Source organism: Caretta caretta, chromosome 1, assembly GCF_965140235.1.
Source record: "Caretta caretta isolate rCarCar2 chromosome 1, rCarCar1.hap1, whole genome shotgun sequence".
Lineage (NCBI taxonomy): Eukaryota > Metazoa > Chordata > Testudines > Cheloniidae > Caretta > Caretta caretta.
The window spans coordinates 114,019,607-114,044,684 of record NC_134206.1 but is presented as its reverse complement, the minus strand read 5'-3'; the positions used below and the strand labels follow the sequence as shown (position 1 = coordinate 114,044,684).

General features: G+C 41.2%; 1 protein-coding gene across 8 annotated transcripts in view; it reads left to right on the top strand.

Moving 5' to 3' along the window:
* Positions 1-25,078, top strand: part of LIMS1 (LIM zinc finger domain containing 1) — a 137,759-nt gene that overhangs the window by 51,131 nt on the left and 61,550 nt on the right. For 2 of the 8 annotated variants that reach the window (XM_048856635.2, XM_048856625.2), the window contains exon 1: positions 16,221-16,342. The exons of 5 other annotated variants lie outside the window; for them this stretch is intronic. In XM_048856635.2, the coding sequence (XP_048712592.1) occupies positions 16,236-16,342 (107 nt within the window). In that variant the 5' untranslated portion in view covers positions 16,221-16,235. Of the gene's footprint in view, positions 1-7,403; positions 7,501-16,220; positions 16,343-25,078 lie in introns of those variants that run through there. One more of the 8 variants, XM_048856688.2, reaches the window with a different exon arrangement.

The following is a 25,078-nucleotide window of genomic DNA, read 5'->3' as shown; positions in this document are numbered from 1 at the left end:
CAAAGTTCATTGTCTCTCCCTAGAGACAGGGACACTCCCTGTGGTTCATTCTCCCATGTGTTCCTTCTTTGTTGACTGAGTATGCTAATGGGCTTCCACTGATTGGGCTTACAATGCTTTCTTTATATTTCAAGAGAGATACACATCTTATTTCCTGTCTGGAAGAAACCTGTTTTTCTCTTTGGCTGATGACAGACTTTAAAACATATATTGTGTGCGTGTGCACATGTGTGTGTGCGTGAGAGAGAGAAAGAGACAGACAGACTGGCTTTCAACCAGTACACCTGGTAGAAAAGGGATCCTGGTGGCTCCGGTCAGCACTGCTGACTGGGCCACTGACTGTCCAGTTGGCAGCAGGCTAAGACAGGCTCCCTACTAGCCTCCGCGCCGCATGGCTCCTGGGAAGCACCCAGCATGTCCCCCCTCCGGCTCCTACACATAGGGCAAGTCATTCCCAAACTGGGGTTTGTGAACCCCTGGGGATTCACGAAATGTTACAGGGGGTTCTCGGGAAAAAATTCCCTAATGGCGGTCAGAACCGTTCCTAGGGCTGCCCTGAGTCCCAGGGACACTGAGGAGATTTAAACGTCAAGACTTCTTATAAGAAATGGAAAGGGAGGTGGATATTTTTTTCTGTTTTTAAAATTAAATAGGCCAACTATAAAAAGCAGTTTCTCCTGCCTTGGTGTATACACCTCAGCTGCAAGAAGAGGGCCACATCCTCCCTGATTGAACTAACCTCGTTATTCCTAGCCTGATTCTTGCTTGCATATTTATATCTGCCTCTGGGAATTTCCACTACATGCATCTGACGAAGTGGGTATTCACCCACGAAAGCTTATGCTCCAATACGTCTGTTAGTCTATAAGGTGCAACAGGACTCTTTGCCGCTTTTACAGATCCAGACTAACACGGCTACCCCTCTGATACTTGACACCGTGCAAGGAAGGCACTGCATTTAGCCATATGGAGTGGAAATCTATCAACCTCATGAAGAAACTTGCGCAAGTACAGACTGATATCATCTTCCTTTCCAAATGCAAATGGATGGGTATCATACCAAATGGACTGAAGGTGAAAAATCCATTGCTATCTACATATTCACAGACCACAGTGAGAGATTATGCCATACACTATCAAAGAAACTGAGGAACCACCTGATCAGCATCCTATACAGCAAACAGGAAAACATCAAAAAAGAGCTCTCCAACCTGGTGGCTCTCATAAATAACCAACCTTCCATGCAAACGGACTTTACTAAAATAAGACAGGAGATCTACATTACACACTTCACCTCTCTACAAAGGAAAAAGGACTGTAAGCTGTCTAAAATTCTACCTGCCACATGGGGCCACAACAGTGGTACCCCTAACTCACCCAGCAATATCGTCAGTCTATCCAGCTACACACTCAGCCCGGCAGAAGAATCTGTCTTTCTCGGGGACTCTCTTTTTGCCCCGCCACCCCCACAAACATGATACAGTTCTGTGGTGATCTGGAAGCCTACTTATGCTGTCTCCGACTCAAAGAATATTTTCAGGGTAACACTGAACAGCACACTGATACACAAATACCCTCCCACCAACAGCACAAGAAGAACTCCACATGAACTCCTCCTGAGGGTCGAAATGACAGTCTTCACCTATACATAGAATGCTTCCGCCAACGTGCACAGGCAGAAATTGTGGAAAAACAACATCGCTTGCCTCATAACCTAAGTCGTGCAGAACACAATGCCATCCACAGCTTCAGAAACAACCCTGACATTATAATCAAAGAGGCTGATAAAGGAGTTGCTGTTATCATCATGAACAGGTCTGACTACCAAAAGGAGGCTGCCAGACAACTCTCCAATACCAAATTCTACAGGCCACTTACCTCAGATCCCACTGAGGAATACACTAAGAAATTGCACCATCTACTTAGGACACTCCCTACACTAACACAGAATCAAATCAACATACCCTTAGAGCCCCAACCGGGGTTATTCTATCTACTACCCAAGATCCACAAACCCGGAAATCCTGGATGCCCCATCATCTCGGGCATTGGCACTCTCACTGAAGGACTGTCTGGATATGTGGACTCTCTACTCAGGCCCTATGCCACTGCACTCCCAGCTATCTCCGTGAAACCACTGATTTCCTGAGCAAACTACAATGCATTGGTGATCTTCCAGAAAACACTATCCTAGCCACCATGGATGTAGAGGCTCTCTACACAAATATCCCACACACAGATGGAATAGAAGCTTTCGGGAACAGTATCCCTGATGATGCCACAGCACAACTGGTTGCTGAGCTCTGTGACGTTATCCTCACGCACAATTATTTCAAATTTGGTGACAATATATACCTCCAGACCAGTGGCACCACTATGGGCACCCGCATGGCCCCACAATATGCCAACATTTTTATGGCTGACCTGGAACAATGCTTCCTCAGCTCTCGTCCACTCACGTCCCTTCTCTACCTACGCTACATTGATGACATCATTATCATCTGGACCCATGGGAAGGAAATCCTGGACGAATTCCACCACGATTTCAACAGCTTCCACCCCACCATCAACCTCAGCCTGGACCAATCTACACGGGAGGTCCACTTCCTAGACACCATGGTGCAAATAAGTGACGATCACGTTAACACCACCTTATACTGAAAACCCACCGACCGCTATGCCTACCTTCATGCCTCCAGCTTCCATCCCAGAGACACCACATGATCCATTGTCTACAGCCAAGCGCTGAGGTACAACTGCATTTGCTCCAACCCCTCAGACAGAGACCAACACCTACAAGATCTTCACCAAGCATTCTCAAAACTATGATACCCACACGAGGAAATAGGGAAACTGATCAACAGAGCCAGACGTGTACCCAGAAGCCTCCTGCTGCGAGACAAGCCCAAGAAAGAAACCAACAGAACTCCACTGGCCATCACATACAGTCATCAGCTAAAACCTCTCCAACGCATCATCAGTGGTCTACAATCCATCCTGGACAACGATCCTTCACTTTCATAAGCCTTGGGAGGCAGGCCAGTCCTTGCCCACAGACAGCCTGCCAACCTGAAGCATATTCTCACCAGCCACTACACACTGCACCTTAGTAACTCTAACTCAGGAACCAATCCATGCAACAAACCTCGATGCCAGCTCTGCCCATATTTCTACACCAGCAACACCATCACAGGACCTAACCAGATCAGCCACACCGTCACCGGTTCATTCAGCTGCACGTCCACCAATGTAATGTAGGCCATCATGTGCCAGCAGTGCCCCTCTGCTATGTACATCGGCCAGCTGGACAGTCCCTATGTAAAAGGATAAATGGACACAGATCAGATATTAGGAATGGCAATATACAAAAACCTGTAGGAGAACACTTCAATCTCCCTGGACACACAATAGCAGATTTAAAGGTAGCCATCCTGCAGCAAAAAAACTTCAGGACCAGACTTCAAAGAGAAACTGCTGAGCTTCAGTTCATTTGCAAATTTGACACCATCAGCTCAGGATTAAACAAAGACTGTGAATGGCTAGCCAACTACAGAAGCAGTTTCTACTCCCTTTGTGTTCACACCTCAACTGCTAGATGAGGGCCTCATCCTCCCTGATTGAACTAACCTCGTTATCTCTAGCCTGATTCTTGCTTGCATATTCATACCTGCCTCTGGGAATTTCCACTACATGCATCTGACGAAGTGGGTATTCACCCATGAAAGCTTATGCTCCAATACGTCTGTTAGTCTACAAGGTGCCACAGGACTCTTTGCTGCTTAGGCTGCTAGTGTTGTTTTTAAAATTTTTATGAAGAACAAGTTTAAGCTTTGTTGTGACGTGCAGTGTTTGCCTGGACTGCTGAAGACCTGAATCCTTGTGTAGGAGGAACTCTTTATTTGAGTTGGTTACATCCTTCGTGCTGTTTTATATCTGATACTCCTTGATGAAATGTAGGAGCCTTGTCTTATAACAGGCTTAATCAAAGTGATACAAGCTACAAAAGTGAGATCTTGGAAGAGTGTTGCCATTTTCATAATGTAATAAAATTAATACTGTAATTATGAATAATAATCAATAGTGTGTAATAAGCATGTCATAAAAAACACATTTTATATTTTAAAGATCACTGCTTTTATAATTTATGCTCAGGTAAGGGAGAAAATCCCTGGAAATATTCATTTTTAGGAGGGGTTTGTGAGATTTGACATTTTAGTGAAAGGGGTTCACGGTTTATTAAAGTTTGGGAACCACTGATGTAATGGCAGCCAGGAACTCCGCACACTGCCCCCACCCCAAGCGCTGCCCCTGCAGCTCCCGTTGGCTGGGAACTGCGGGCAATGGGAGCTGCGGGGGCGGTGTTTGCAGACGGGGTAGCACGCAGAACCACTTGGCTGTGCCTCTGAGTAGGAGCTGGAGAGGGACATGCAGCTGCTTCCAGGAGCTGCTTGAGGTAAACACCACCCAGAGCCTGCACCCCTGAGCCCCTTAGAGTCACATGAGTAGAGTTAAAGACACACCTGAACCCTGTGGTGTGTACTCTACACGGCTCTCTTCCTGCCCGTGCCATGCCTCTCCATCTACACTGCTGTTTTTAGCATGTAGTGTATTCTGCCTTCCTGCTGCTGGAGTCTTTTCCTACTGTGGGGAAAGGCTCTGGCAAGTTCCAAGCTTTTCCCCACTGCTTCTCCCCCATGTCAGAGCCTTTCACTGACCTGGGTAGCTCCATGCTGCAGTGTGGATGCAGGCTGCTTTGCAATACAGCATGTAGCTACACGTACCCCACACGATGCCACAAGAGGTGGGCAAAGTAGACGTAATCTAAAAGTACACTGCTCTAACGCTGCTAAGGAGAGCTGCGCTACTTTGATTGCATACTAAAGGTAAGCAAATATTCTGAATCCTGAGAGAGAATATTAGTTCATTTGCTTGTTAATAGAGAACAACTCAATCCCTTTGAAGTCACATGCCTCATTTTCAGACATCTTTTTAAAAGGCAAATTTAGTGTCCTGTTTGTCCATAGAACAGGTGCAGCACAACCCCTTTTTGTGCCAGATCCCCCATGATGTGCTGCTAATGCCCTTCCTTCCTGCCGGAGAATTGGAAGGTAGTTTAGTCTCTGTACCCTCTGTATCCTTTGCCTCTGATGAGGCTGCCAGCAAGGGGGGTGGGTTTGCCAGCAAAAGGGGCAGTTTTCTAGGAGATGGGGCAGAAAAGTGAAGCTGACTCCCTCCATTAAGGTAAGGTAAAGGTTCCTTCCTTTGTCAACAGCCAGGAGAACAGTGTAAAGGTGCCCCCTAGCTCCAGCACATGGGTAAGGAGGGGAAGCTCTGGGCCTGTTAGCTGACAAAGGTGGGGTGCCTGCTTATTGTTGTTTACTAGATATGGTAACTAAAGCTGTTGGTCTTTCATGGCATGTAATTGTGGTTAAAATAAATGTATATATTTAAGTGTATAGTGTTTGGATGACACACACACAACGCTTACCATCTATTTTTCTGCTCTTCATCTTCTCCCTCTATTGTGTAATTCCCCTTCCAAGAGCAGGCCTTTTTGCTTACGTTGTTTTAAAATATTGGGAGAGCACTTGAATTTAGTCTGCTTTTCTGAGGTGGCAAGTTTTTTCTTTCTGCTCTGCCCTGATGGCCTTAGGGTTGTGGTTTGCCATGGCAGGAGCTGGAGTGTGGAGTTTAGTGAATTCCCTCTATTGGTTTGCTGTGTGAGATGCTTTAATGGCCAAAAGTAGGAAGTGGTTTGCTAAGTCACATTTGTTTTTTATCACTACCACCAGTAATAACCACGAGAGAAATATGCAAATGCTGAGTGTTCAGGGTAAAGCTATATATGGGAATGATTACTTGTGCAATTCTTCTGTTGGCAAATCTACACACTGTAAGTACCAGCTTCTTCATGCTTTGATCCTTCAGGGGCTGGCTTTGGCTTCCGTATCCTTATGCGTTAAATTCTCTTCAAGGCTACAAACCTGATGCCTTATACAGATAGATTGTCTTATGGTCAGTTTAAGTGTTTCTTATAAACAACAACCATATATGGGAACTAACCTAAACATTGCTATGGGGCTTTTGGAATTGAAAAATTAATGTCAGCTTGCTGGCTTTTACTGTGGTTAAAATCTAGTGGCACAGATCATATAGCTTTGAATTTTGTCATTTATTCCATTTTCAGTCATCTTAAAATTGATGTAATGGTCCCTGTGTTCTTGTAGCTTCTATTCTGTGCAAGTGTTTTTAGGAGAAATATTTTGTCTTTGTTCTGTCTTGTGGAACTAAGGATTCACATACACCAAGGAAAATGACCTGTTACTGACAATGATGCCTTCTTAACTGGTATTAAGAATGGGGTAACTGCTAGTGTAGGTTGGGGATAGGGGGAAGAGGGGCATTTTTAGAACCATTACAGAAAGCATAACTGAGACCTGGAATCATTCTGTGGGGCTGACAAGGGTTTTGTTTTGTCCCACTTGTTGTAGAAGCATTTCAACATGAATTGAGAGCCAGTTGCTGACAGTCCTTGTTCAAAATGAGTCATTTTCCTAGTGCAGATGAATCTTTAGAAAAGGGTGTGGTTTTTTTTTTAACCATTGAGATGGCCATTCTGTTCCATTGTTTTTAGTAATCTATTTTTCAGGTGCTTAAAAAATGTCATCTCATGAAGAATTTTGATCATATTTTTATGTTTGTTCTTTGCCCTAAGGTGACTTCTTTTACATAGTTGCATAAAAACCTGGGGTTTTTTGTTTGTTAATTATCCAGTTATTGCAGAAAAAGAGCATAATCATACTCCAAGACAAAAGTTAAGTTTTGTTTCTTTTGCGATAGCTCATTTCTAAAACTTCAAGTTTGGTATGCATGTTGTTTTCAATTAGTATTACCGCTTTTGTTAAGTTTGAATTTAAAAAACAAATTAAAAAATGTTGAGTGAATGAAAATTAACACATAGCAAAATAAAAAGAATGTACTGTGTGCATATATAAACTACATAAGCATGTACACTGAGCATAATCTTCAATAGACAGTACACTGGCTTTTCCAAATTCAAGACTCCTTAAACTATAAATTTCATACTTTAAAACAACAACAACAACAATGAGGAGTACTTGTGGCACCTTAGAGACTAACAAATTTATTTGGGCATAAGCTTTCGTGGGCTAAAACCCAGTTCATCAGCCCATAAAAGCTTATGCCCAAATAAATTTGTTAGTCTCTAAGGTGCCACAAGGATTCCGTGTTGTTTTTGCTGATACAGTTTAACACGGTTACCACTCTGATACTTTTAAAAGATGATCTGGAAAGGAAAAAAGTAATTAGGCCTATTTCCCTTTTTTCTTTTTCTTTGATTTACGGATTAAAGGAGGCCTAAAAGGTTTTTCTTTTTCTAGATACCAGGTGGCTGAAGTAATATGTTTTATTGGACCAACTTCTGCTGGGGAAAGAGACAAGTTTTTGAAGTTTTTGAGCTTACACAGAGTTCTTCTTCAGGTCTCTTCTTTTTCTACTTGTTTTTACCATAGTAACAGTACCCCAAGAGGCTGGGGGATTAGTGAAATAAAATCAGAAGCGTCAACAGTGTAAAAGTTGAGCAACTGAAAGAGACCCTAATGTGAACTAGGGTGACAAAATGTGTTTCTGAGGAGCCAAAAAGGTAAAAGGTGGTACAGTACCTTCCAAGTGCAAGGGTCTTTTTATTGGGAATAAACAGTGTGTGTTAAAATATCCAAAGGTTACCAAGACACGTACAACCAAAAAACGCAAAAATATAGTGACCGGTTCTTGAATTGGCTGCTCAAAAAGAGAGACATAACAAAGAAAAGGGAGAGGGCGGACCTCCTTACACAAACAAACCAGGAACAATGGGATATAACAGTAAAAACAAAACATAAAACCAGTGATCACTAGGAGAGAATAGGCACATTCTAAAACTCCCCAAGGGAAATATTGTATTATTCAAATTCAAAGAATACTTGTTTGATGAGCCCTTTCCAATATTGCTAGTACTTGCCCTGCTCAGGGATGTGTGGCTGGAGTTTGACAGAATATTTACAGCAAATGCTATAATACTTGTAATTAAAATCCTGGTCAGGGTAATAGAGGCCACTCTGCATAACTGGCACCTACAATGACTTTCTAATCTTGGTTTGCTGGGCAAATTACCCTCATAAGAAATCTCATTATAAATGGCAGGATAAAGCTGACTAATTCCATGGCATGTGGCGCTTTTCCACTTATCACACAGATTTTGTCCATCTACTAGGCATTTTTCATTGACTGACTACCATTGTGACCGTTTAGTCATGGCCCCACCCTGCATGTTTACCACTGGTTTACCCTTCCCTGACTCTCTGTTTTCTGTCCCCATCTACATCCTGAAAGCAAATGATATTCTCACAAGCTCTGCCTTTGCATGGGAGACGAGGGTGAATTTCAGCATCTTCTGAATTGTAAACATATAAGTTGAACTTTATTCAACTCGTGTGTAGTAAGAAATGGTGAAGGAGAACCAAGGTGATACTTGGCCAGTAGGGGGAGATGCTGTAAAGCCCATGGTAAGTATATTAATATGTAGGGTGACTATATTTCCCTATGCTGAATACAGGACATCTGGTAAAATTACTTGTATTCAAGCGAGTTCAATGGCAATCAGTCAGAACTATGCAGTACAAACGTTCAAATTAACATCAAGTTGATTGAGCCCCCGTTAAAAAAAAAATACTGTTTAACTGGATTCTTTTTATTTACCTTCTTATCTTTAAGGCTTTCGGGTTCACACAGGGAAGGGTGATGGCTCCCACCCCCCTTCCACACACACACAGGGAGAGGTGACACATACACACACATTCCCGTACACCTCTCTCACACGGGGGTTGCGGGGACTGACCGACCCGACCCTCTTGCCGGGCGCTCTTCACCCTCCATGCCTGGCTGAGTCTCTGGGGTGGACCTGCCTCTCCTGGTACTGGTACCTAGTACCACTCTTCCCGAGGCAACACACAGGGGGACATGCAGGATCACATTCCCCCTGCCCCCAGATTTCTGTTAGGGTTCACACCAGAATGTGGCCAGCAGCAGCCTTTCAGCACGGAAGGGAAGGGATGGGATCTGCTTTCAGCCGCAGAGGAGTGGGAGGGGACGGATGACCTGGCCTGGGCTGTGTCTTTGAAGAGCTCATCTCTTCCTCTTTACTATTTTCCTTTTTAAAAAATATGCTAGGAAACGAAATTTTAAAAAGTGTTAAAGTTAGTTAGATTGCAAGATCAAGCTCTTGAAAGTTAGGCAACACCAAATTTACACTGGCCCTGTGCAACCTTAATTCCATCCTTTGTGGATATGATTTATGATGCAGTGTTTAATTACATGATCACAGTGTGTTTTCCACAAAACCCTGCCTTGTTCAATGAACCAACTGAAGGCAGCAGAATTTAGGTTACATCGGCAACCATAAATATGGCATTTTCTAGCTTGAATACTTGACTTGGCAAAATAAGTAACTGTCCTTACATTTGTGTGTGTGTGCGGGTATGTAACCTTGACCCTATTGAAATCAATGTGAGTTTTGCAATTGAGTTTCAGTAGGATTGGGATATCACCCTAGGAGTTTATCCCCTGTAAATACTCTTTTACAGGTGGACATGTCAGGAAACCATTTGGGGGCCATTTCCATCAGGCCCTGATCCCTTAATATGTGGGGGACCTTAAGGGAACTCCAGTCTCCAGCCACTGCTGTAGCAGGGAACTAGCTGAGAGTTCTTTTTATTAGCTCCTTACCACCTGATGTCCAGAGGACACTCTCTATATATATTTGGGAGGGGAGTTGTATCTTTCCCTTTTCTTGATTGTTTAGTTGTAGAGATTTCTCTTCTTGTTTTTTCAGAACCTGGTACCATGATTACCGTTTTCTAGATAAGTGCTTCTCTTTTTTTGAGAGAGATTAATTGGCTTTAATCTCCTAATTTCCTTGGCTTTAAGGAAAGCCTTCTGTCTCCCTGCCCCCCAACCCCCCTCTTTAAAGAAGGGTCTGAAAGGGAAGAGAGGGTAAATTTTGGATGCATTTCTCTCCATTCACTGATCATGACTGCAATATTATTTCTCCTTTGTTCCCTCCATGATCACCTTTAGCTTTATCTCCTTGAGAAGCAGTTGAATGATAAAGGGTAGTAATGTGATTCTGAGCTCAGTGGTTTGAGCATTGGCCTGCTAAACCCAGGGTTGTGAGTTCAGTTCTTGAGGGGGCCATTTAGGGATCTGGGGCAAAAAGTGGGGATTGGTCCTGCTTTGAGCAGGGGGTTGGACTAGATGACCTCCTGAGGTCCCTTCCAACCCTGCTATTCTATGATTCTTCAACACATTCCACTCTTAATGTTTCATTGAGGATGGTTTTCTCTGCAGTAAAAAATAACCTTCAAACTTAAATATAACATGTTTCAATCTAGAATAGACTGTTTGCTCTAAATTTATGATGTTATTTAAATGTGCTTCATGAGTAGAAGAAAAAAATAGTGTGAATGATAAGATTAAGCGTTTTCTTTGTGCAGAATGGTAGCACCAAAGCTTTAGCTGTAGCTCTTATGAAAGATGACATGCTTATTCACCATAAATTAGAACTCATGGAAAACTTTAAATCTACAAATATTTAGGATTTTTAGTATTCCTAACTCTCAACCTGAGTTAAATTTCAGCTCTTTTAGCTTCACTTACTGCATACTTTAAGCGTACTGAAAGTGTTTCTTATCCCGTTTTTCTAGAAACAACCTATATCTTGAAAATATATAGAAAGATTACAGGCATGTTCACAGCATTAGTTGAGACAGGACACCGATCCTGCAAATACTTAATCATGTGCTGAACTTTTAGCTCATGAGTTGTCTAATATGGTCTTCATATCTTGTAATATAGTTGCAACAGATTTTAATTTGGGACTAAATAAAAGACTGCCTAGGTTCTCTTGTCTGAATCGTCAGGGTTCAGTTTTCTGTTGGTAAGGCTCAGTTGACTATTTTGATCTGATATATGTTGACAATATTAAGACTGTTCTGATGGTCAGTCCAGCTGTAGTACCACCGGTTATTACTTTTTGTGGTTAGGGAGAAATGCATTGAAGGCTGAAGGAGGAGTCTAAATTCTAAGGGATTAAAGGTAGGTTAAATACTAATGGTAACAAGACAAGCAACAAGAAAAGGAGGACTTGTGGCACCTTAGAGACTAACCAATTTATTTGAGCATAAGCTTTTGTGAGCTACAGCTCACTTCATCGGATGCATTCAGTGGAAAATACATGCATCCGATGAAGTGAGCTGTAGCTCACGAAAGCTTATGCTCAAATAAATTTGTAAGTCTCTAAGGTGCCACGAGTCCTCCTTTTCTTTTTGCGGATACAGACTAACACGGCTGCTACTCTGAAACCTGTCAAGACAAGCAACAGTGGCTGTTGGCTGATCCTGAAAAATTCTCGGGGAATGTGAAAAACCTAAGTAGCCCAATCCAGTGCAAAGGGAATGGTAACCTATTTAGAAAAGAATAAAGAGACTATGAGACTAGAAATGGAGACTAATATGGAGTCTAGAAATTAAAATGGGGCTGGGTGGTACCAAGTGAGCATATTAAGTCTCCTACAGAACTAGAGGAATGCTTGGAAACATCTGCGCAACTGAGGAGAGGAATGTCTGCATTTCCTGTAGCGCCCCCTGCAAAGTACTGTTCCACATGTTATCTACAGTGTTTCAGTTTTTGGATTGTACATAGCACAGGTCCAGTGGTATGATGAGCAAATTTCAGATTGAACCACCCAGCTTTTATATGATCTTAAACCAGGTGTTATGAGAAAAGGAAGAAATCTGTTTCAGATTTCTGTTTAGAAAGTTTCTGGCACGTCCCCAAATATACTTGTTAATGAAAGGTCTTTTCCCATTCAAATCAGATCAGCTTAGATCAGGAGTCGGCAACCTTCAACACGTGGCTCATCAAGGTAATCCGCTGGCGGGTCGCGAGACATTTAGTTTACATTGACCATCCGCAGACACGGCCCCCCCGCAGCTCCCAGTGGCCACGGTTCTCTGTTCCCGGTCAATGGGATCTGCAGAAAGCAGCAGCCAGCACATCCCTGCGGCCTGCGCTGCTTCCCGCAGCTCTCATTGGCCAGGAACGGCAAACCGTGGCCACTGGGAGCTGTGGGGAGCCATGCCTGCAGACGATCAGCGTAAACAAAATGTCTTGCGGCCCACCAGTAAATTACTCCGATGAGCCGTGTGCCGAAAGTTGCCGACCCCTGGCTTAGATCCTCCCCAAGTTCAGCTGCTAAAAGAAGCCAGTAAACAATTTGAAGGGGGGGAAGTCACTTCAAGAACCATACCAAACAACAAGTATCCTGGGCCTAGTTTACACTAGAAAATTAGATTGGTTTAACTAAGTCGGTCAGGGGTGTGAAAAATCCATATCCCTGAGCAGCGTAGTTAAGGCAATCTAAATCCCAGGTGTAGACAGTAAAAAGAAAAGGAGTACTTGTGGCACCTTAGAGACTAACCAATTTATTTGAGCATGAGCTTTCGTGAGCTACAGCTCACTTCATCAGATGTATACCGTGGAAACTGCAGCAGACTTTATATACACATAGAGAATATGAAACAATACCTCCTCCCACCCCACTGTTAGATCGATGGAAGAATTCTTCCATCAACCTGTCTACCAGGGAGGTGCATGTAGGATTAGTATAAAATGAAAGAACTGAAGTGAGTTTGTTTGGTTAAGGAAATATGTGTGTGTTGTGAAGAAAGGCCTTGACTAGCAAGTAGAAGGAAGGCCTTGGAAATAATGTTATAATGTCAAAAGAAATGAAGTAGGGAGGATGTCTGGCGCAAAGAAGAACTAATGAAATAAGGGGAAGTTTCTAAAAAGAAGGCCTCTGACCAATAGGGCTGACTGCAGATGGTTTGAAATCACACAAAGAATCTGTCTTGAAATGAGCCAACTTAGCCCTTCCCCAACCCGCACACCAGCGTTAAAGCCTGTGTGAACTCAGGTGCAACAGGAAAACTGTTGGACAGCAAGGAGAGGAGGAAAGGCCTTGGGGAGAAAGGAGGTTGTAAATCTTAGCTGGATTAAGACTGGAAATAAGGGTGAACTGTCTCCAACTGTTTTTTAGCTGAAGTCAATAAATGGCAGTGACATCACTTGTTTGTTAAAGGGTATAAAAAGTAAACTCTTAAAGGGTTCATTGCTAATACCTGACTGGCCCCACTGAAGCTAACCAACCTGGGTGTAAGCATGCCTGGGTTTAGCCTGTTTGTAAGTATCTTGATCAAATGCTGTTAAATGTTTTGTTACTGTTTGGGTGTAATAAATTGCTTATTAGTTAGGCTTTTTAGGCATGTTTAGAGCAATTGTATAAATACCATTTGGCCGCTGGATTTAATAAAGGAATGTATGGTTAAATTGGTGTTTGGTGATTTCCCATATTAATATTAATTGGCTATTAGCCAGGATGGGCAGTGATGATGTCCCTAGCTTCTGTTTGCCAGAAGCTGGGAATGGGCGACAGGGGATGGATCACTTGATGATTACCTGTTCATTCCCTCTGGGGCACCTGGCATTGGCCACTGTCGGAAGACAGGATACTCGGCTAGATGGACCTTTGCTCTGACCCAGTGTGGCCATTCTTATGTTCTTAATAATTTCAAATATTATTAATAATTCCAACAGTGGATTATCTACAACGATGGGAGAATTCCTCCCATCAGCAAAGCACTACAGCGGCTCGGCTGTAGGAGACAAGTATCTTTAAGTGTAGACAAGTATCTTTGAGGATGGATAGGTGCCAAGCAGCTCTTTATTAAAAGAATGATCTCTCCAAAGTTCTTGTGTGGATCTGTTATATTATGCTGTAAATTGTTATGCATGCTGTCCTATGACCGATTTGGTCTTGGAACCACTTCACTTTGGGGCAGATGTGGGCACGTAACATTGTGGCTTGAGTTGTTGCCTGGCAAGCTCATACTGCTCCGCAGTCATTATGCAAACAACCATGAGTTGACATTATGTGCTTTGGAGCAGTCTTTCTTCATAATTAAACAGAATCCATTTGCAGCTGAAAAGATCATGGCATTTTCTCCATGAGATTTTGAGCCACTCATTTAAAAGAAAAATGCAAGGTCCAATTGAACAGATACTACTGTATTTTGAAAAAAATCCTGTTAATTACTTCTCCAGTCACTACCGTAGCTCAGTTTACTGCTATTAATTCAAAACAAGTTTTTATATAGCATAATATCTATCCGTAGATTCACTTTGTACATTGTAGTTGTTAGAAATTAGTTGTTTGGACATGTAGTGATGATGTCCTTTAATAATTAAAGGGCTATAAGAAGCTGGTGATGGTTTATAAAAACTACTCTTCTATGTAAAAAGAAAAGGAGTACATGTGGCACCTTAGAGACGAACAAATTTATTTGAACATAAGCTTTCGTGAGCTACAGCTCACTTCATCGGATGCATTCAGTGGCCATGTGCTCAAATAAATTTGTTCCTGTCTAAGGTGCCACAAGTCCTCCTTTTCTTTCTTCTATGTGTATCAGTCATCACCATATTTAACAGGTATTTGTAAGAGCATTAACTAGTCATTAGAAACTACTAATGTCTGACTTTAGGGAGGTGTTGCTTAATTCTGTTTAAATTTATCCTGCTGTGCAGTGGGGGTTTACTTGAGTATTCCACTTGAAACTGGAATGCAGCATGTTTAGGCAAATACCACAAACTGTTTTCCTTTTCTTATTTTTCCAGGTGTGGTTTCCAGGTGAGTGGAGATGTGCAACCTTTTTCTACCTGTAAATCAGTACAGTCCTTTAAAATAAAATATGTATATTTTTGTTTTATACATGATTTTTTCAGTCTTACAGGATATACTAAAGTGTATGTGGTGTGGTTGCTAAGAAAATGTTAAAGTTTGTTTAGGTCTATCGTATAATGCCCTTCTTAAAAATCCTCCAGATGGCATTCTATACTGAATTGTTCCTAGAATATTCTTGTATAAAACTCCCATGCTTGTTTAATAAACTTGACAGAATTCACTAGTATGAAGCTACAGATCCAGTACTACATATTTAAAACCAACATTTGCATTCTTTGCACATTTCATTATTGTAGGAATTTGAAATTAACCTTTGTGTGTGTTCCACTACAAATCAAACACGCTGATAGTTGAATGTATAATTTATACCACATAGACATGTGTTTCCTGTCTAGGTCAAAGAGTGTCTTACGAGTTTCTTGCAAGTAGTCAATGAGGTTATCAAAGTTACATTTAACAAAATAAAAACTGAATTAGGTTCACGTATAATTTCTCCCTAGAAAAAAACCTGGATTACAGTCTATTTACATGTGCCAAGATTAAAATCAATTTTTGAAAAAACATTCAGGTCTATTTAAACCTATTTTAAAATTCAAGTTTATAGTTTTCATTACCAGTTCGGACGAGACATGCAGCTTGGAAAACCATGATTTCCTGTGTTACAGGAAACTTTTAACTTTATCATTCATGTTTTATAGCCTCCATAGGACCTTGCACCATTGAAAAATAGACAAATGCCAGAGTGACAGTCCTTTTGATAGTTAAGAGCAGAAAAGCATTGATGAATATTGTTTACATTTTTAGGGTTTTGGAGGAAAAGTTTTTTTGTATTGGTAGCATTAATCACTTAGGTTTGTAAGAGATTTTTTGAATGCTGGATGTGGAAGTTCTTGTAGGTCCTCTTGCTGCTCAGTTTGTTGGACTAACCTCCAATTTTTTGGTTTGTTTACATGTTTGAGTAAGTTTGGATTTTATAGTGCTAATGGGTCTCCTTTTGTTATAAATAATACGGAAGAGATCATTGCTCATGAGATTTTTAGCTAATTCCAAGAGGCATAAGGACAACTGAATAGCTTGCATAATAAATTGTAAATTTGTTCATGATAACTGGACACTTAAACTTTATTTCCAACAAGCTTTCATGGAACCTGGTAGGCTTGCCACAGTCATCCCTTAGGTGTGATCAGGGAAATGTAGTGCCCTTCTGAAGGGTGTGTACCTATGAGAAACAGGAAGCAGTACAGCAACTGCCTGTGCTGAGAGATTTGTAACTCTGACGAGTGCAGGTGTACAGACCCACTGCTGAGCATATTCTCTCCAGGCATCTTGGCAGCTGCACTACTCAACAGAAACTTTAAAAAACCCCTGTGGGTAGAGAAATATGACTGCGTTACAGCTGAAAGAGTTATCATATTCTGGTCTGTACAGGAGGAGACGGGATCGCCCTGATAGTTTGGGACTTCATGGGTTACATGAAGAGAAGCTAAGGTGAGTGCAAATTAATGGTTAACAAAGGCTCAGGGTGCCTTTTTAGTAAACAGGCATTTGTTTAAATGATTACAGCCAACTAAATACAAACCGAGGTTCTAATAATGTTATTGTAAGACGTGTAGTTTAAAAGTAGCCCCAAAATACCAGAATAAATCTAGGAGGGACTAATCAGAAGCAGATGTCCTGTGTTTGCACCATAATGTAGTTTTTGGCAAAGGCATGAATCGTTTCCTACGTTTGGCAAATGCAGTCTATAACTTTCTAGTATACTTTTGACAGCTGGTAATTTACTAGTAAATAACTTCCTCATACATGTTGTTGCAGTTTAGGTTAAAATTCAGTGTTAATCACCAAAGCACTCTAATTGAAACCAAGGAAAGTTGCCCGGTTTCTCTGGGATCTTCTTGGTGTCATTCTGTAGGGCTTTTCTTTGTTTAAGATGGTCTAGTGCAGCTTGTTGGATCATGCTTCTTTTCATAGGGATTCTTTGTGAAATGGCTTTAGACAAAAGAATGCAGTAGAACCACTTGACATGACCTTATGAAGGAAGGGTGACCAAAAATCTGAAAGCCATTTAATGACTAAGGTTATTTTCCCGATATGACGTTCCTTTTAAAATGTTACATGAGATTTTCAGTGGTCTATATTTGGAATATAAAAGAATAATAGTTTGTAGCCTCAGTAATCCAGATTCAGACCAGTGAAAATGCTAACTTTTCATCTCCTAGATAGGGAAATAGTCTGTTCACATTTCATTTTATTCAGTAATGGATTCTTGTGTAAATGCTGACAAAAGCATCAGTGGAGAGGAAGTACTTCCTATCCCCTAATTACTTTTACTTTGCTTTTATTTTTAAACTGTGTATTGATTTGAGTGTTTCAACTCCGTAATTGGAATGCTTCATACAATTTTGTGCTCCTGTTTTTATATGGGGGTTATAACGCCATCCTTTTTTTCTTTTAACCTCTGCTTTTTCAAGCCTTCAGAATTCACTTTGTGCTGAAACTTTTCAGAGAAGTTTACTTCTTTAATTGCGGTTTTGTTATTTGTGTTACTTGATTTCAGAAGAATGGCAGTTTACATTTTTAAGATGCCCCTTTGTGTCAAGATTAAGAACTTAATTTCATCTTAATTTTTTTTTACTAAATATTAGAATAATTGACAGATTATTTTTAATTGTCATGATAATGAAGAACAATCAGATTTACCAAAGTCATATAATGAACTGGTTAATTTATGGACCTGCTATGTATACTTAGATTCTATTCAAAAATCTCTGCCTATGTAGATTTTTGAGGGTATTTATGTATCTGTATAATATATAACACACACATATTCCAATCCAAAGTCATTAACAGAATGTTAATGTTTTAACAAACCATTAGCAGCAAAGAATTTAAGTGGAATGAAAAGATGACATTTTTTTTAAAAAACCTATACCCATTGTGGATACCTCTTTATCTGCTCCTTTAAGCACTCTGTTGTGCATTAATGTTGGAGAGCGTGTCTTATATCACTTGTCATTCTTAATGGCAAATGTCCTTGTTTTCCTCGTTACCAGTTGAATGTTCTTTACTGTAATATTTTATGTTCACAAAAACGAACGGAAAGACTGAGCGCTTGTCTACACTTGAAACATTACAGCAATACAGTTGCCGCGCTGTCGTTGCATCACAGTTGCACTTCAGTGTAGACACTACCTATGCCAACAGGAGGGGTTTTCCCACTGGCATAGGTAATCCACTTCCCCAAGAGGTGATAGCTAGGACAGTGGAAGAGTTCTTTCATCAGCCTAGTGGTTTAGGTTGGTATAGCTACATCTCTCCTGGGTGTGGCTTTTTCACACCGCTGAGAGATGTTGCTATGCCGATTTAACTTCCTAGTGTGGACCAGCCCTCAGTTAATAACATGTATAGACTGAAAAATCATTTAGTAATTAAGCTCAGTCAAATGGGGTATGTTCAGAGGTTCATTCTCCACTCAATATTTCCTTTCCTTTGTATGTATTGTTTTTAATATATTCAATGCCCTTTATCTACTTTTTGTCTCTTTTTACTAGTTTTAAATAATGTGTCTTAAGTCCTATTGTGGGATCAGAATCTGCTTTCATAAACAGAACTTGCAGATAGATCTGTTGGAAGCAATAAACGAGATCCATACTTTGTAGCTGTAGTAGTATCATTATTCTTGCTTAACGTGGATATCTTGGTAGCTTGTAGCAGCCCTGATTTGGATTGTGTGGGATGCTACACAAGCATAAAGGTGCATATGATTCCTGCCCTCAGTAGCTTACAATTTATGAAGATAAGCAACATGTGAGGCAGAAGTGGGTCCTGAGAAATAATTTGAAGGAGGAGAGATCAGTAAGTAGCCTTATGATTAATTTAATGGAAGGCATTCCAAGTGTAAGAGGTGGAATGGAAGAAAGTCTAAAGATGTTCATGGGGCAAAAGGGCAAGCAGGTAAACAGTAGGCAACCTAAGTCAAAAGTGGATCATTAGGGAGGGGCCAGAGTTGTAAAGTGCCTTGAAGGTTAATGTCTAAGAGGGGACTCGATTATGTTTAAAAAAAAATTTAATAGATGGAAAATTATAACGTAAATTCAGTCCTTTTACTCTTTTTATAATTGTTCTTATCATATTTGCTAATTGTTGAAGTTATTTCTGCTTAAACTAGATTTTGCTCCTTCCTAACCCATTTTCTTATTTCATCCTGTAGTTGCCATGCTGCCTTATTTGTGATCTTGCAGTATTTTCTATGGCAAAATATTGCAATGTTATAAATATAGGATTATGACTTAACTACGAGATAAGAAGAATGAGGACTCAGGAGGAGGAAGCCCTTAATTTTCATGAATATTAAATGGAACACTGCAGAACATTCTCTGTTTTCATTGAGCTCTCCACAGTTACACCTTGGTGTCTGTCCTTAGTGGTTACATTTACTTTAGACTCTGTCAATATGCATGAATAGGACAAAATGTTCCTTGCAATGTGCATTACTTGTGTACACTAAATTGAATATGCCATCATTATGTTTCCCTATTGTATAGCTATGTAACATCCCTCTGAAGTTCTCCACTTCATTAATTTTTCGTAGTCGTGGCTATCCCCTCTTTTACATAGTTATTTAATTAAATGTTAAATAGTACCAGTACTTGGGGCAATTCACTGTAAACCTTTTGCCATGTTAGAAACTGGCCATTCATCCCTGCTCTTTGTTTTCTAATCCAGCACCAAAATTTGTGTATGACTATTTAGTTTTCTTAGGACTCGCCCACACGCCCAAAAAAACCACCGCGGCAGCGAGTCTCAGAGCCGGGTCAACCGACTCAGGCTCGCAGGGCTTGTGCTATGAGACTAAGGATAGCAGTGTAGACCTTCCCACTTGAGCCGGAGCCTGGGCTCTAAAACCTGGCAAGGGGGGTGGGTCTGAGAGCCTGGGCTTCCACCTGAGCAGGAACATGTATACTGCTATTTTTATCCCCATAGCGTGAGCTTGAATCATTTGACCCAGGCTCTGAGACTCACTGCAGTGGGAGGAAGCAGCCGGCACCACGTCCCTGTGTGGCCCCTGGGGGAGGGCGGCATAGGGCTCCGTGCGCTGCCCTTGCCGCTTGTCCAGGTACCTCCCCTGAAGCTCCCATTGGCCGCAGTTCCCCATCCCCAGCCAATGGGAGCTGCAGGGGGTGGTGCCTGGAGGCAAGGGCAAAGCACGGAGCCCCCTGCCAGGCCGCAGGGACATGGAGCCAGCCGCTTCTGAGAGTGGCGTGGGGCCTACGGCACCACGGGGGGCAATGCCGGTGGCCGGATCCAAAGCCCTGAGGGGCAGGATCCAGCCCACGGACCGTAGTTTGCCCGCCCCTGCCTTAGATGAAGCCCAGGTAAATGTCTTCTACCAGTTCTCCTTTTTCCAGCACTTTGTTGCCTCTCTCTCTTATAGTGTCCCTCTCTGGCCCCTTCTTTTGTTACTTGTCTTCCCAGATTGTTATTTTTTGGGGAGCAAGGACAGGGTAATCATATGTGTTTGTATAGGGAATAGCACAGCTACCACATTCACTGTCCTTGGTAAGGGAATGAATTTAATACCCCTCCCCCCCACACACTCATTTGCTCTCAGGGCCCAATTATTTGCTGTTAGGTGGAGTGAAGAACATCATCTTGATAGAATGTAGCTACTAAGCATATATTCTTCCCTCAGATTCTGCATGTAGCTGGTGTGTTGGGTGAGTGGGTGCAGCAAAGGTTCTTTCTAGTCTTAACTGTTGGTATTCTCCTGAGAGAGGGACTGTTATAGAATGCTTTAGTGGTCACAGTGGGAGCTTGGACTTGAGCCCAGTTTGGATTTAATTTACTTTATGGATCAATGTTAAAACTGAGTAGCACCACGGGAACACAAAGTATGAGAACCACCGAACGATAATAACTTCTGTCTTGAACTCAGCTGTATGTATAATTCCATATATTCTGCAAAACCAGATATCTGTTTTAATCCTCAGGTTTCAGAGTAACAGCCGTGTTAGTCTGTATTCGCAAAAAGAAAAGGAGTACTTGTGGCACCTTAGAGACTAACCAATTTATTTGAGCATGAGCTTTCGTGAGCTAGAGCTCACTTCATCGGATGCATACCGTGGAAACTGCAACAGACTTTATATATACACAGAGAATATGAAACAATACCTCCTCCCACCCCACTGTCCTGCTGGTAATAGCTTATCTAAAGTGATCATCAGGTGGGCCATTTCCAGCACAAATCCAGGTTTTCTCACCCTCCACCCCCCCACACAAATTCACTCTCCTGCTGGTGCTAGCCCATCCAAAGTGACAACTCTTTACATAATCAAGTCGGGCTATTTCCTGCACAAATCCAGGTTTTCTCACATCCCCCCCACCCCCATACACACACAAACTCACTCTCCTGCTGGTAATAGCTCATCCAAACTGACCACTCTCCAAGTTTAAATCCAAGTTAAACCAGAACATCTGGGGGGGGGGGGGGCGGGGGGAGGAAAAAAACAAGAGGAAACAGGCCTGTTTCCTCTTGTTTTTTCCTACCCCCCCCCCCCCAGATGTTCTGGTTTAACTTGGATTTAAACTTGGAGAGTGGTCAGTTTGGATGAGCTATTACCAGCAGGAGAGTGAGTTTGTGTGTGTATGGGGGTGGGGGGGATGTGAGAAAACCTGGATTTGTGCAGGAAATAGCCCGACTTGATTATGTAAGGAGTTGTCACTTTGGATGGGCTAGCACCAGCAGGAGAGTGAGTTTGTGTGGGGGGGTGGAGGGTGAGAAAACCTGGATTTGTGCTGGAAATGGCCCACCTGATGATCACTTTAGATAAGCTATTACCAGCAGGACAGTGGGGTGGGAGGAGGTATTGTTTCATATTCTCTGTGTATATATAAAGTCTGCTGCAGTTTCCACGGTATGCATCCGATGAAGTGAGCTGTAGCTCACGAAAGCTCATGCTCAAATAAATTGGTTAGTCTCTAAGGTGCCACAAGTACTCCTTTTCTTTTTGTTTTAATCCTCGTCTTCTGGAAATCACACTTTCCTGGCACAGTCTTCACAGACTGCTGCAGAAGCATCAATATTGCTGGTGCCAAAGAGCTTTAAATAGAGATTTGCTGCTGAATTTTTTTTTTTTTGCTTTTAATTTGAAATGAAGTGTAATGTGACTTAATCTGAAGCATTAAAATACAAATAATGAATAATTAGGACATTGTAATGCTGCATTACACCGTTGAACAATATATTCTGAATGTGTATGTAGGTTTAAATTCCTAAATGGTTACAAAGTAAGAAAATACCATTGACTTTCCCTAAAACAAAATCCCTTAAAGATATGCAAAGTACAGTAGGAAAATAGAGTAATTTCCTGTGTTAACATAACTTTGAGAGAGATCATCCACTGCTGGCTTTGAGGGTCCATAACAGGAAACAGATCTTTAGCTTTTGAAGCTGTACCCATTAATGCTGGTATAGTCCATTTCCATCATTGTCTTTCAGAGGTTTATAATTCTGCTGTGCAATTTCCAATGAATCCGCCCAGAAGCATTTTTTCCCACCTACCACAGGGAGTGTTGTAGGGAAATGATATGGGTTTGACAATTAAATTTTAAAATTTGTCATTCTCAGTCTGCAGTAGAATCTCTTAATAGCTCTTAGTGAATGGTGCTGTCTCTTCATTAAGTTACTATCTGAAAATATTTCAGACTTTACCTGCTAGACCCCTTTTCTTCTTGTCTAACATGCAGAACTGTGAATTGGAAAATATGTGTTCAGTTTCTGTATCTGCCACAGTCTGTATGATGTTGGATGAGACACTTAAGCGCTCAGTGCCTCAGTTTCCCCAGCTCCAGGGGTTACAGATTAGTGGTAGTTAATTGTTTTAAAATGCTTTGTTGGTGCAGAGTTCTATAAGTGCAAGCCAGAGAGTTTCTTTCTCTCTCATTCACTACCTCTCCACAGCACTTGGTTTTTTGGTCAAAGGCCCGATCCTGCACAATTGGAGTCAGTGGGAGTTTAGCCATTGTGCACTGAATCAAGCCCTAGGTGAATAACTCCCATGTTTTCTATTTCTGCTTCTAGCTTTCCAACCCATCAGCAGCAGTGTGAAAGTGACATGATTCCTAGTAGTCTCACTGATCTCTGCAAAGTTCTGAATATCTTAAGTAAACTGACAGGAGTCTTGTTAATTTCACTATGCTGCTGCTTAGCAAAATTATGAGATCTGTTTGTCTCCGGATCTGGGGAGATGTCAGTGCCCGTCAATATGCACACAGTTCATCTTTGTAACACTTTCACAACAGGGCTAAACAATGTTTTTTTTTTGACAATGAAAACTTGGATTCTGCACGGGTTCATGTTGTGTGGGTCCCTTCACTTCCCAGGTCAAGCTTCCCACTTACCCTAGGTGAGTGGATTTACTAGCCCTTTCCACAGAAATTAATTTAAGACAGAATGAATATAAACTATCACAAATATTTTTACTTGAAAACTTAAAGTGCTCCCGCCTGCAGCAATGTGTTTTGAGCACTGCATTGTAATGACTGATATTACATTCATCATGTTTAAGCTGTGTTCCGTGGCTCCTATTTGAATTTCTTTGTATTCTCATAAATTGCTCACATTCCCATTTTACTTTTATAGTTCAGCTGAATTTGAAACAAGATAACACCAGAATACTCTACATTGGGAGGGAAAGTCATCACTATACCACAGGCGTCATGATATATTAAGTGAAAGTTCAGTGTACACCTGCTAATGTTTGTATTTTGAGGCTCTTTGCTACCTGTAACAATGTTAAAATAAAATATTGCTATTTTTTCTTCCTGCTGCTCTCAGCACCTCATCTATGTGAATAATTTAAATTCGCATTTAATTAGAAAATGATAGAGTGAAAAAATTTTAAAAACCACCTTCTTAGAGATTTTTTTGTACTGTGTTGTGAAATACTTTTAAAGTGATCTTACAAAAATTCTAGCTATCTGGTGAACTTTTTCTCCCCTGCTGTCTCCAGAAAACAGGATGCTAAGGAAATAGTAAGCATACATCTGTGACTAATCATTGGGATCCATTCAACAGCAGCTTTATACATATTTTTACATCCCCTCCTCCACACTGACCTTCCTAACTTTGTTTAGCAATGTTTGGCCTGAAAAAATCGTATGATTTATTTTCACAATTCAGTAGAATATTTTGGAAAAACTGGAAGAAAATTGATTAAAACAATTGTTCAGTTAGTGTTTAATGATTGCACTTGAAAAAATAATTGAACTAGGTGTCTTCCTAACTCTTTTAGGTCCCTACTAAGTAAATCCAGTTAAAATTTTAAGAACTTGTGGAGTGGCTGATAGTTCGTAAATTTCAATAATGACAACAAATAGGTACTAGCTTTCTTCATTTAGTTTTCATCAGTTATTCAAGTAGTTTGCCACTCTATTCTCTTGTCACAGAAGATATCTTGTAAAGTTTTCTCTGTATTGAGAGACAATGACAGTTGAAAACTACTAGATCAGTTTTATATTCGCCTGGTGAACGCCAACTAGTGCTCATAGGAGAAACAGTGAGGAGCTGACTGGGAAGAGTGAGATGAGGAACAAGGGACCCTGCCAAACTTCTGAACTCTGCAGGATATTTAGAGCAGAGGGAAGGCAGAGGAAGCAAGGTTAATTTGCAGAATTCCTAAACTTTGGCTGTTGAATTTTAATATGTAACATTGCACAATAGTCTCACAAAACTTAAAAGAAAGTTAATATTTATACATTGTTCCTTCATCTCCACAGGGTCCCCAGTAGCATCTTTAAGGTGCAAATATCAGCATAGGCTCAACAGCAGTGTCAACAGTAATCAGTAGCAAAGCAGAAGTACAGATATTGAGGTTTTACACAGTATATAAGTTTAAAGTCCACATTTTGTACACTGCTAGGGCTAGAAATACTGCCAGAGCAATCTGTATTTTGGACCAGAAAACTTTTGCCCTGAATCAAAAACATTTTTGATCCTTGGACTGTTTGAGGTTTTAAGTGAAGAGAGGGTTCATCAATGTATGCTCACCGTTAGAGGAAATATTGACACTTCTTATGGCAACTTCCAGAGAGTCTGACACTTCCAAAGGGTTAGAGGCACACAGCATATATGCACACTTACTTTAACCCTAAGCAATGAAAAGTAACTCATGATGAGCACAACCTCTCTTATCCTCACTCTCCTGCTTTTTTATGTTGCATAAT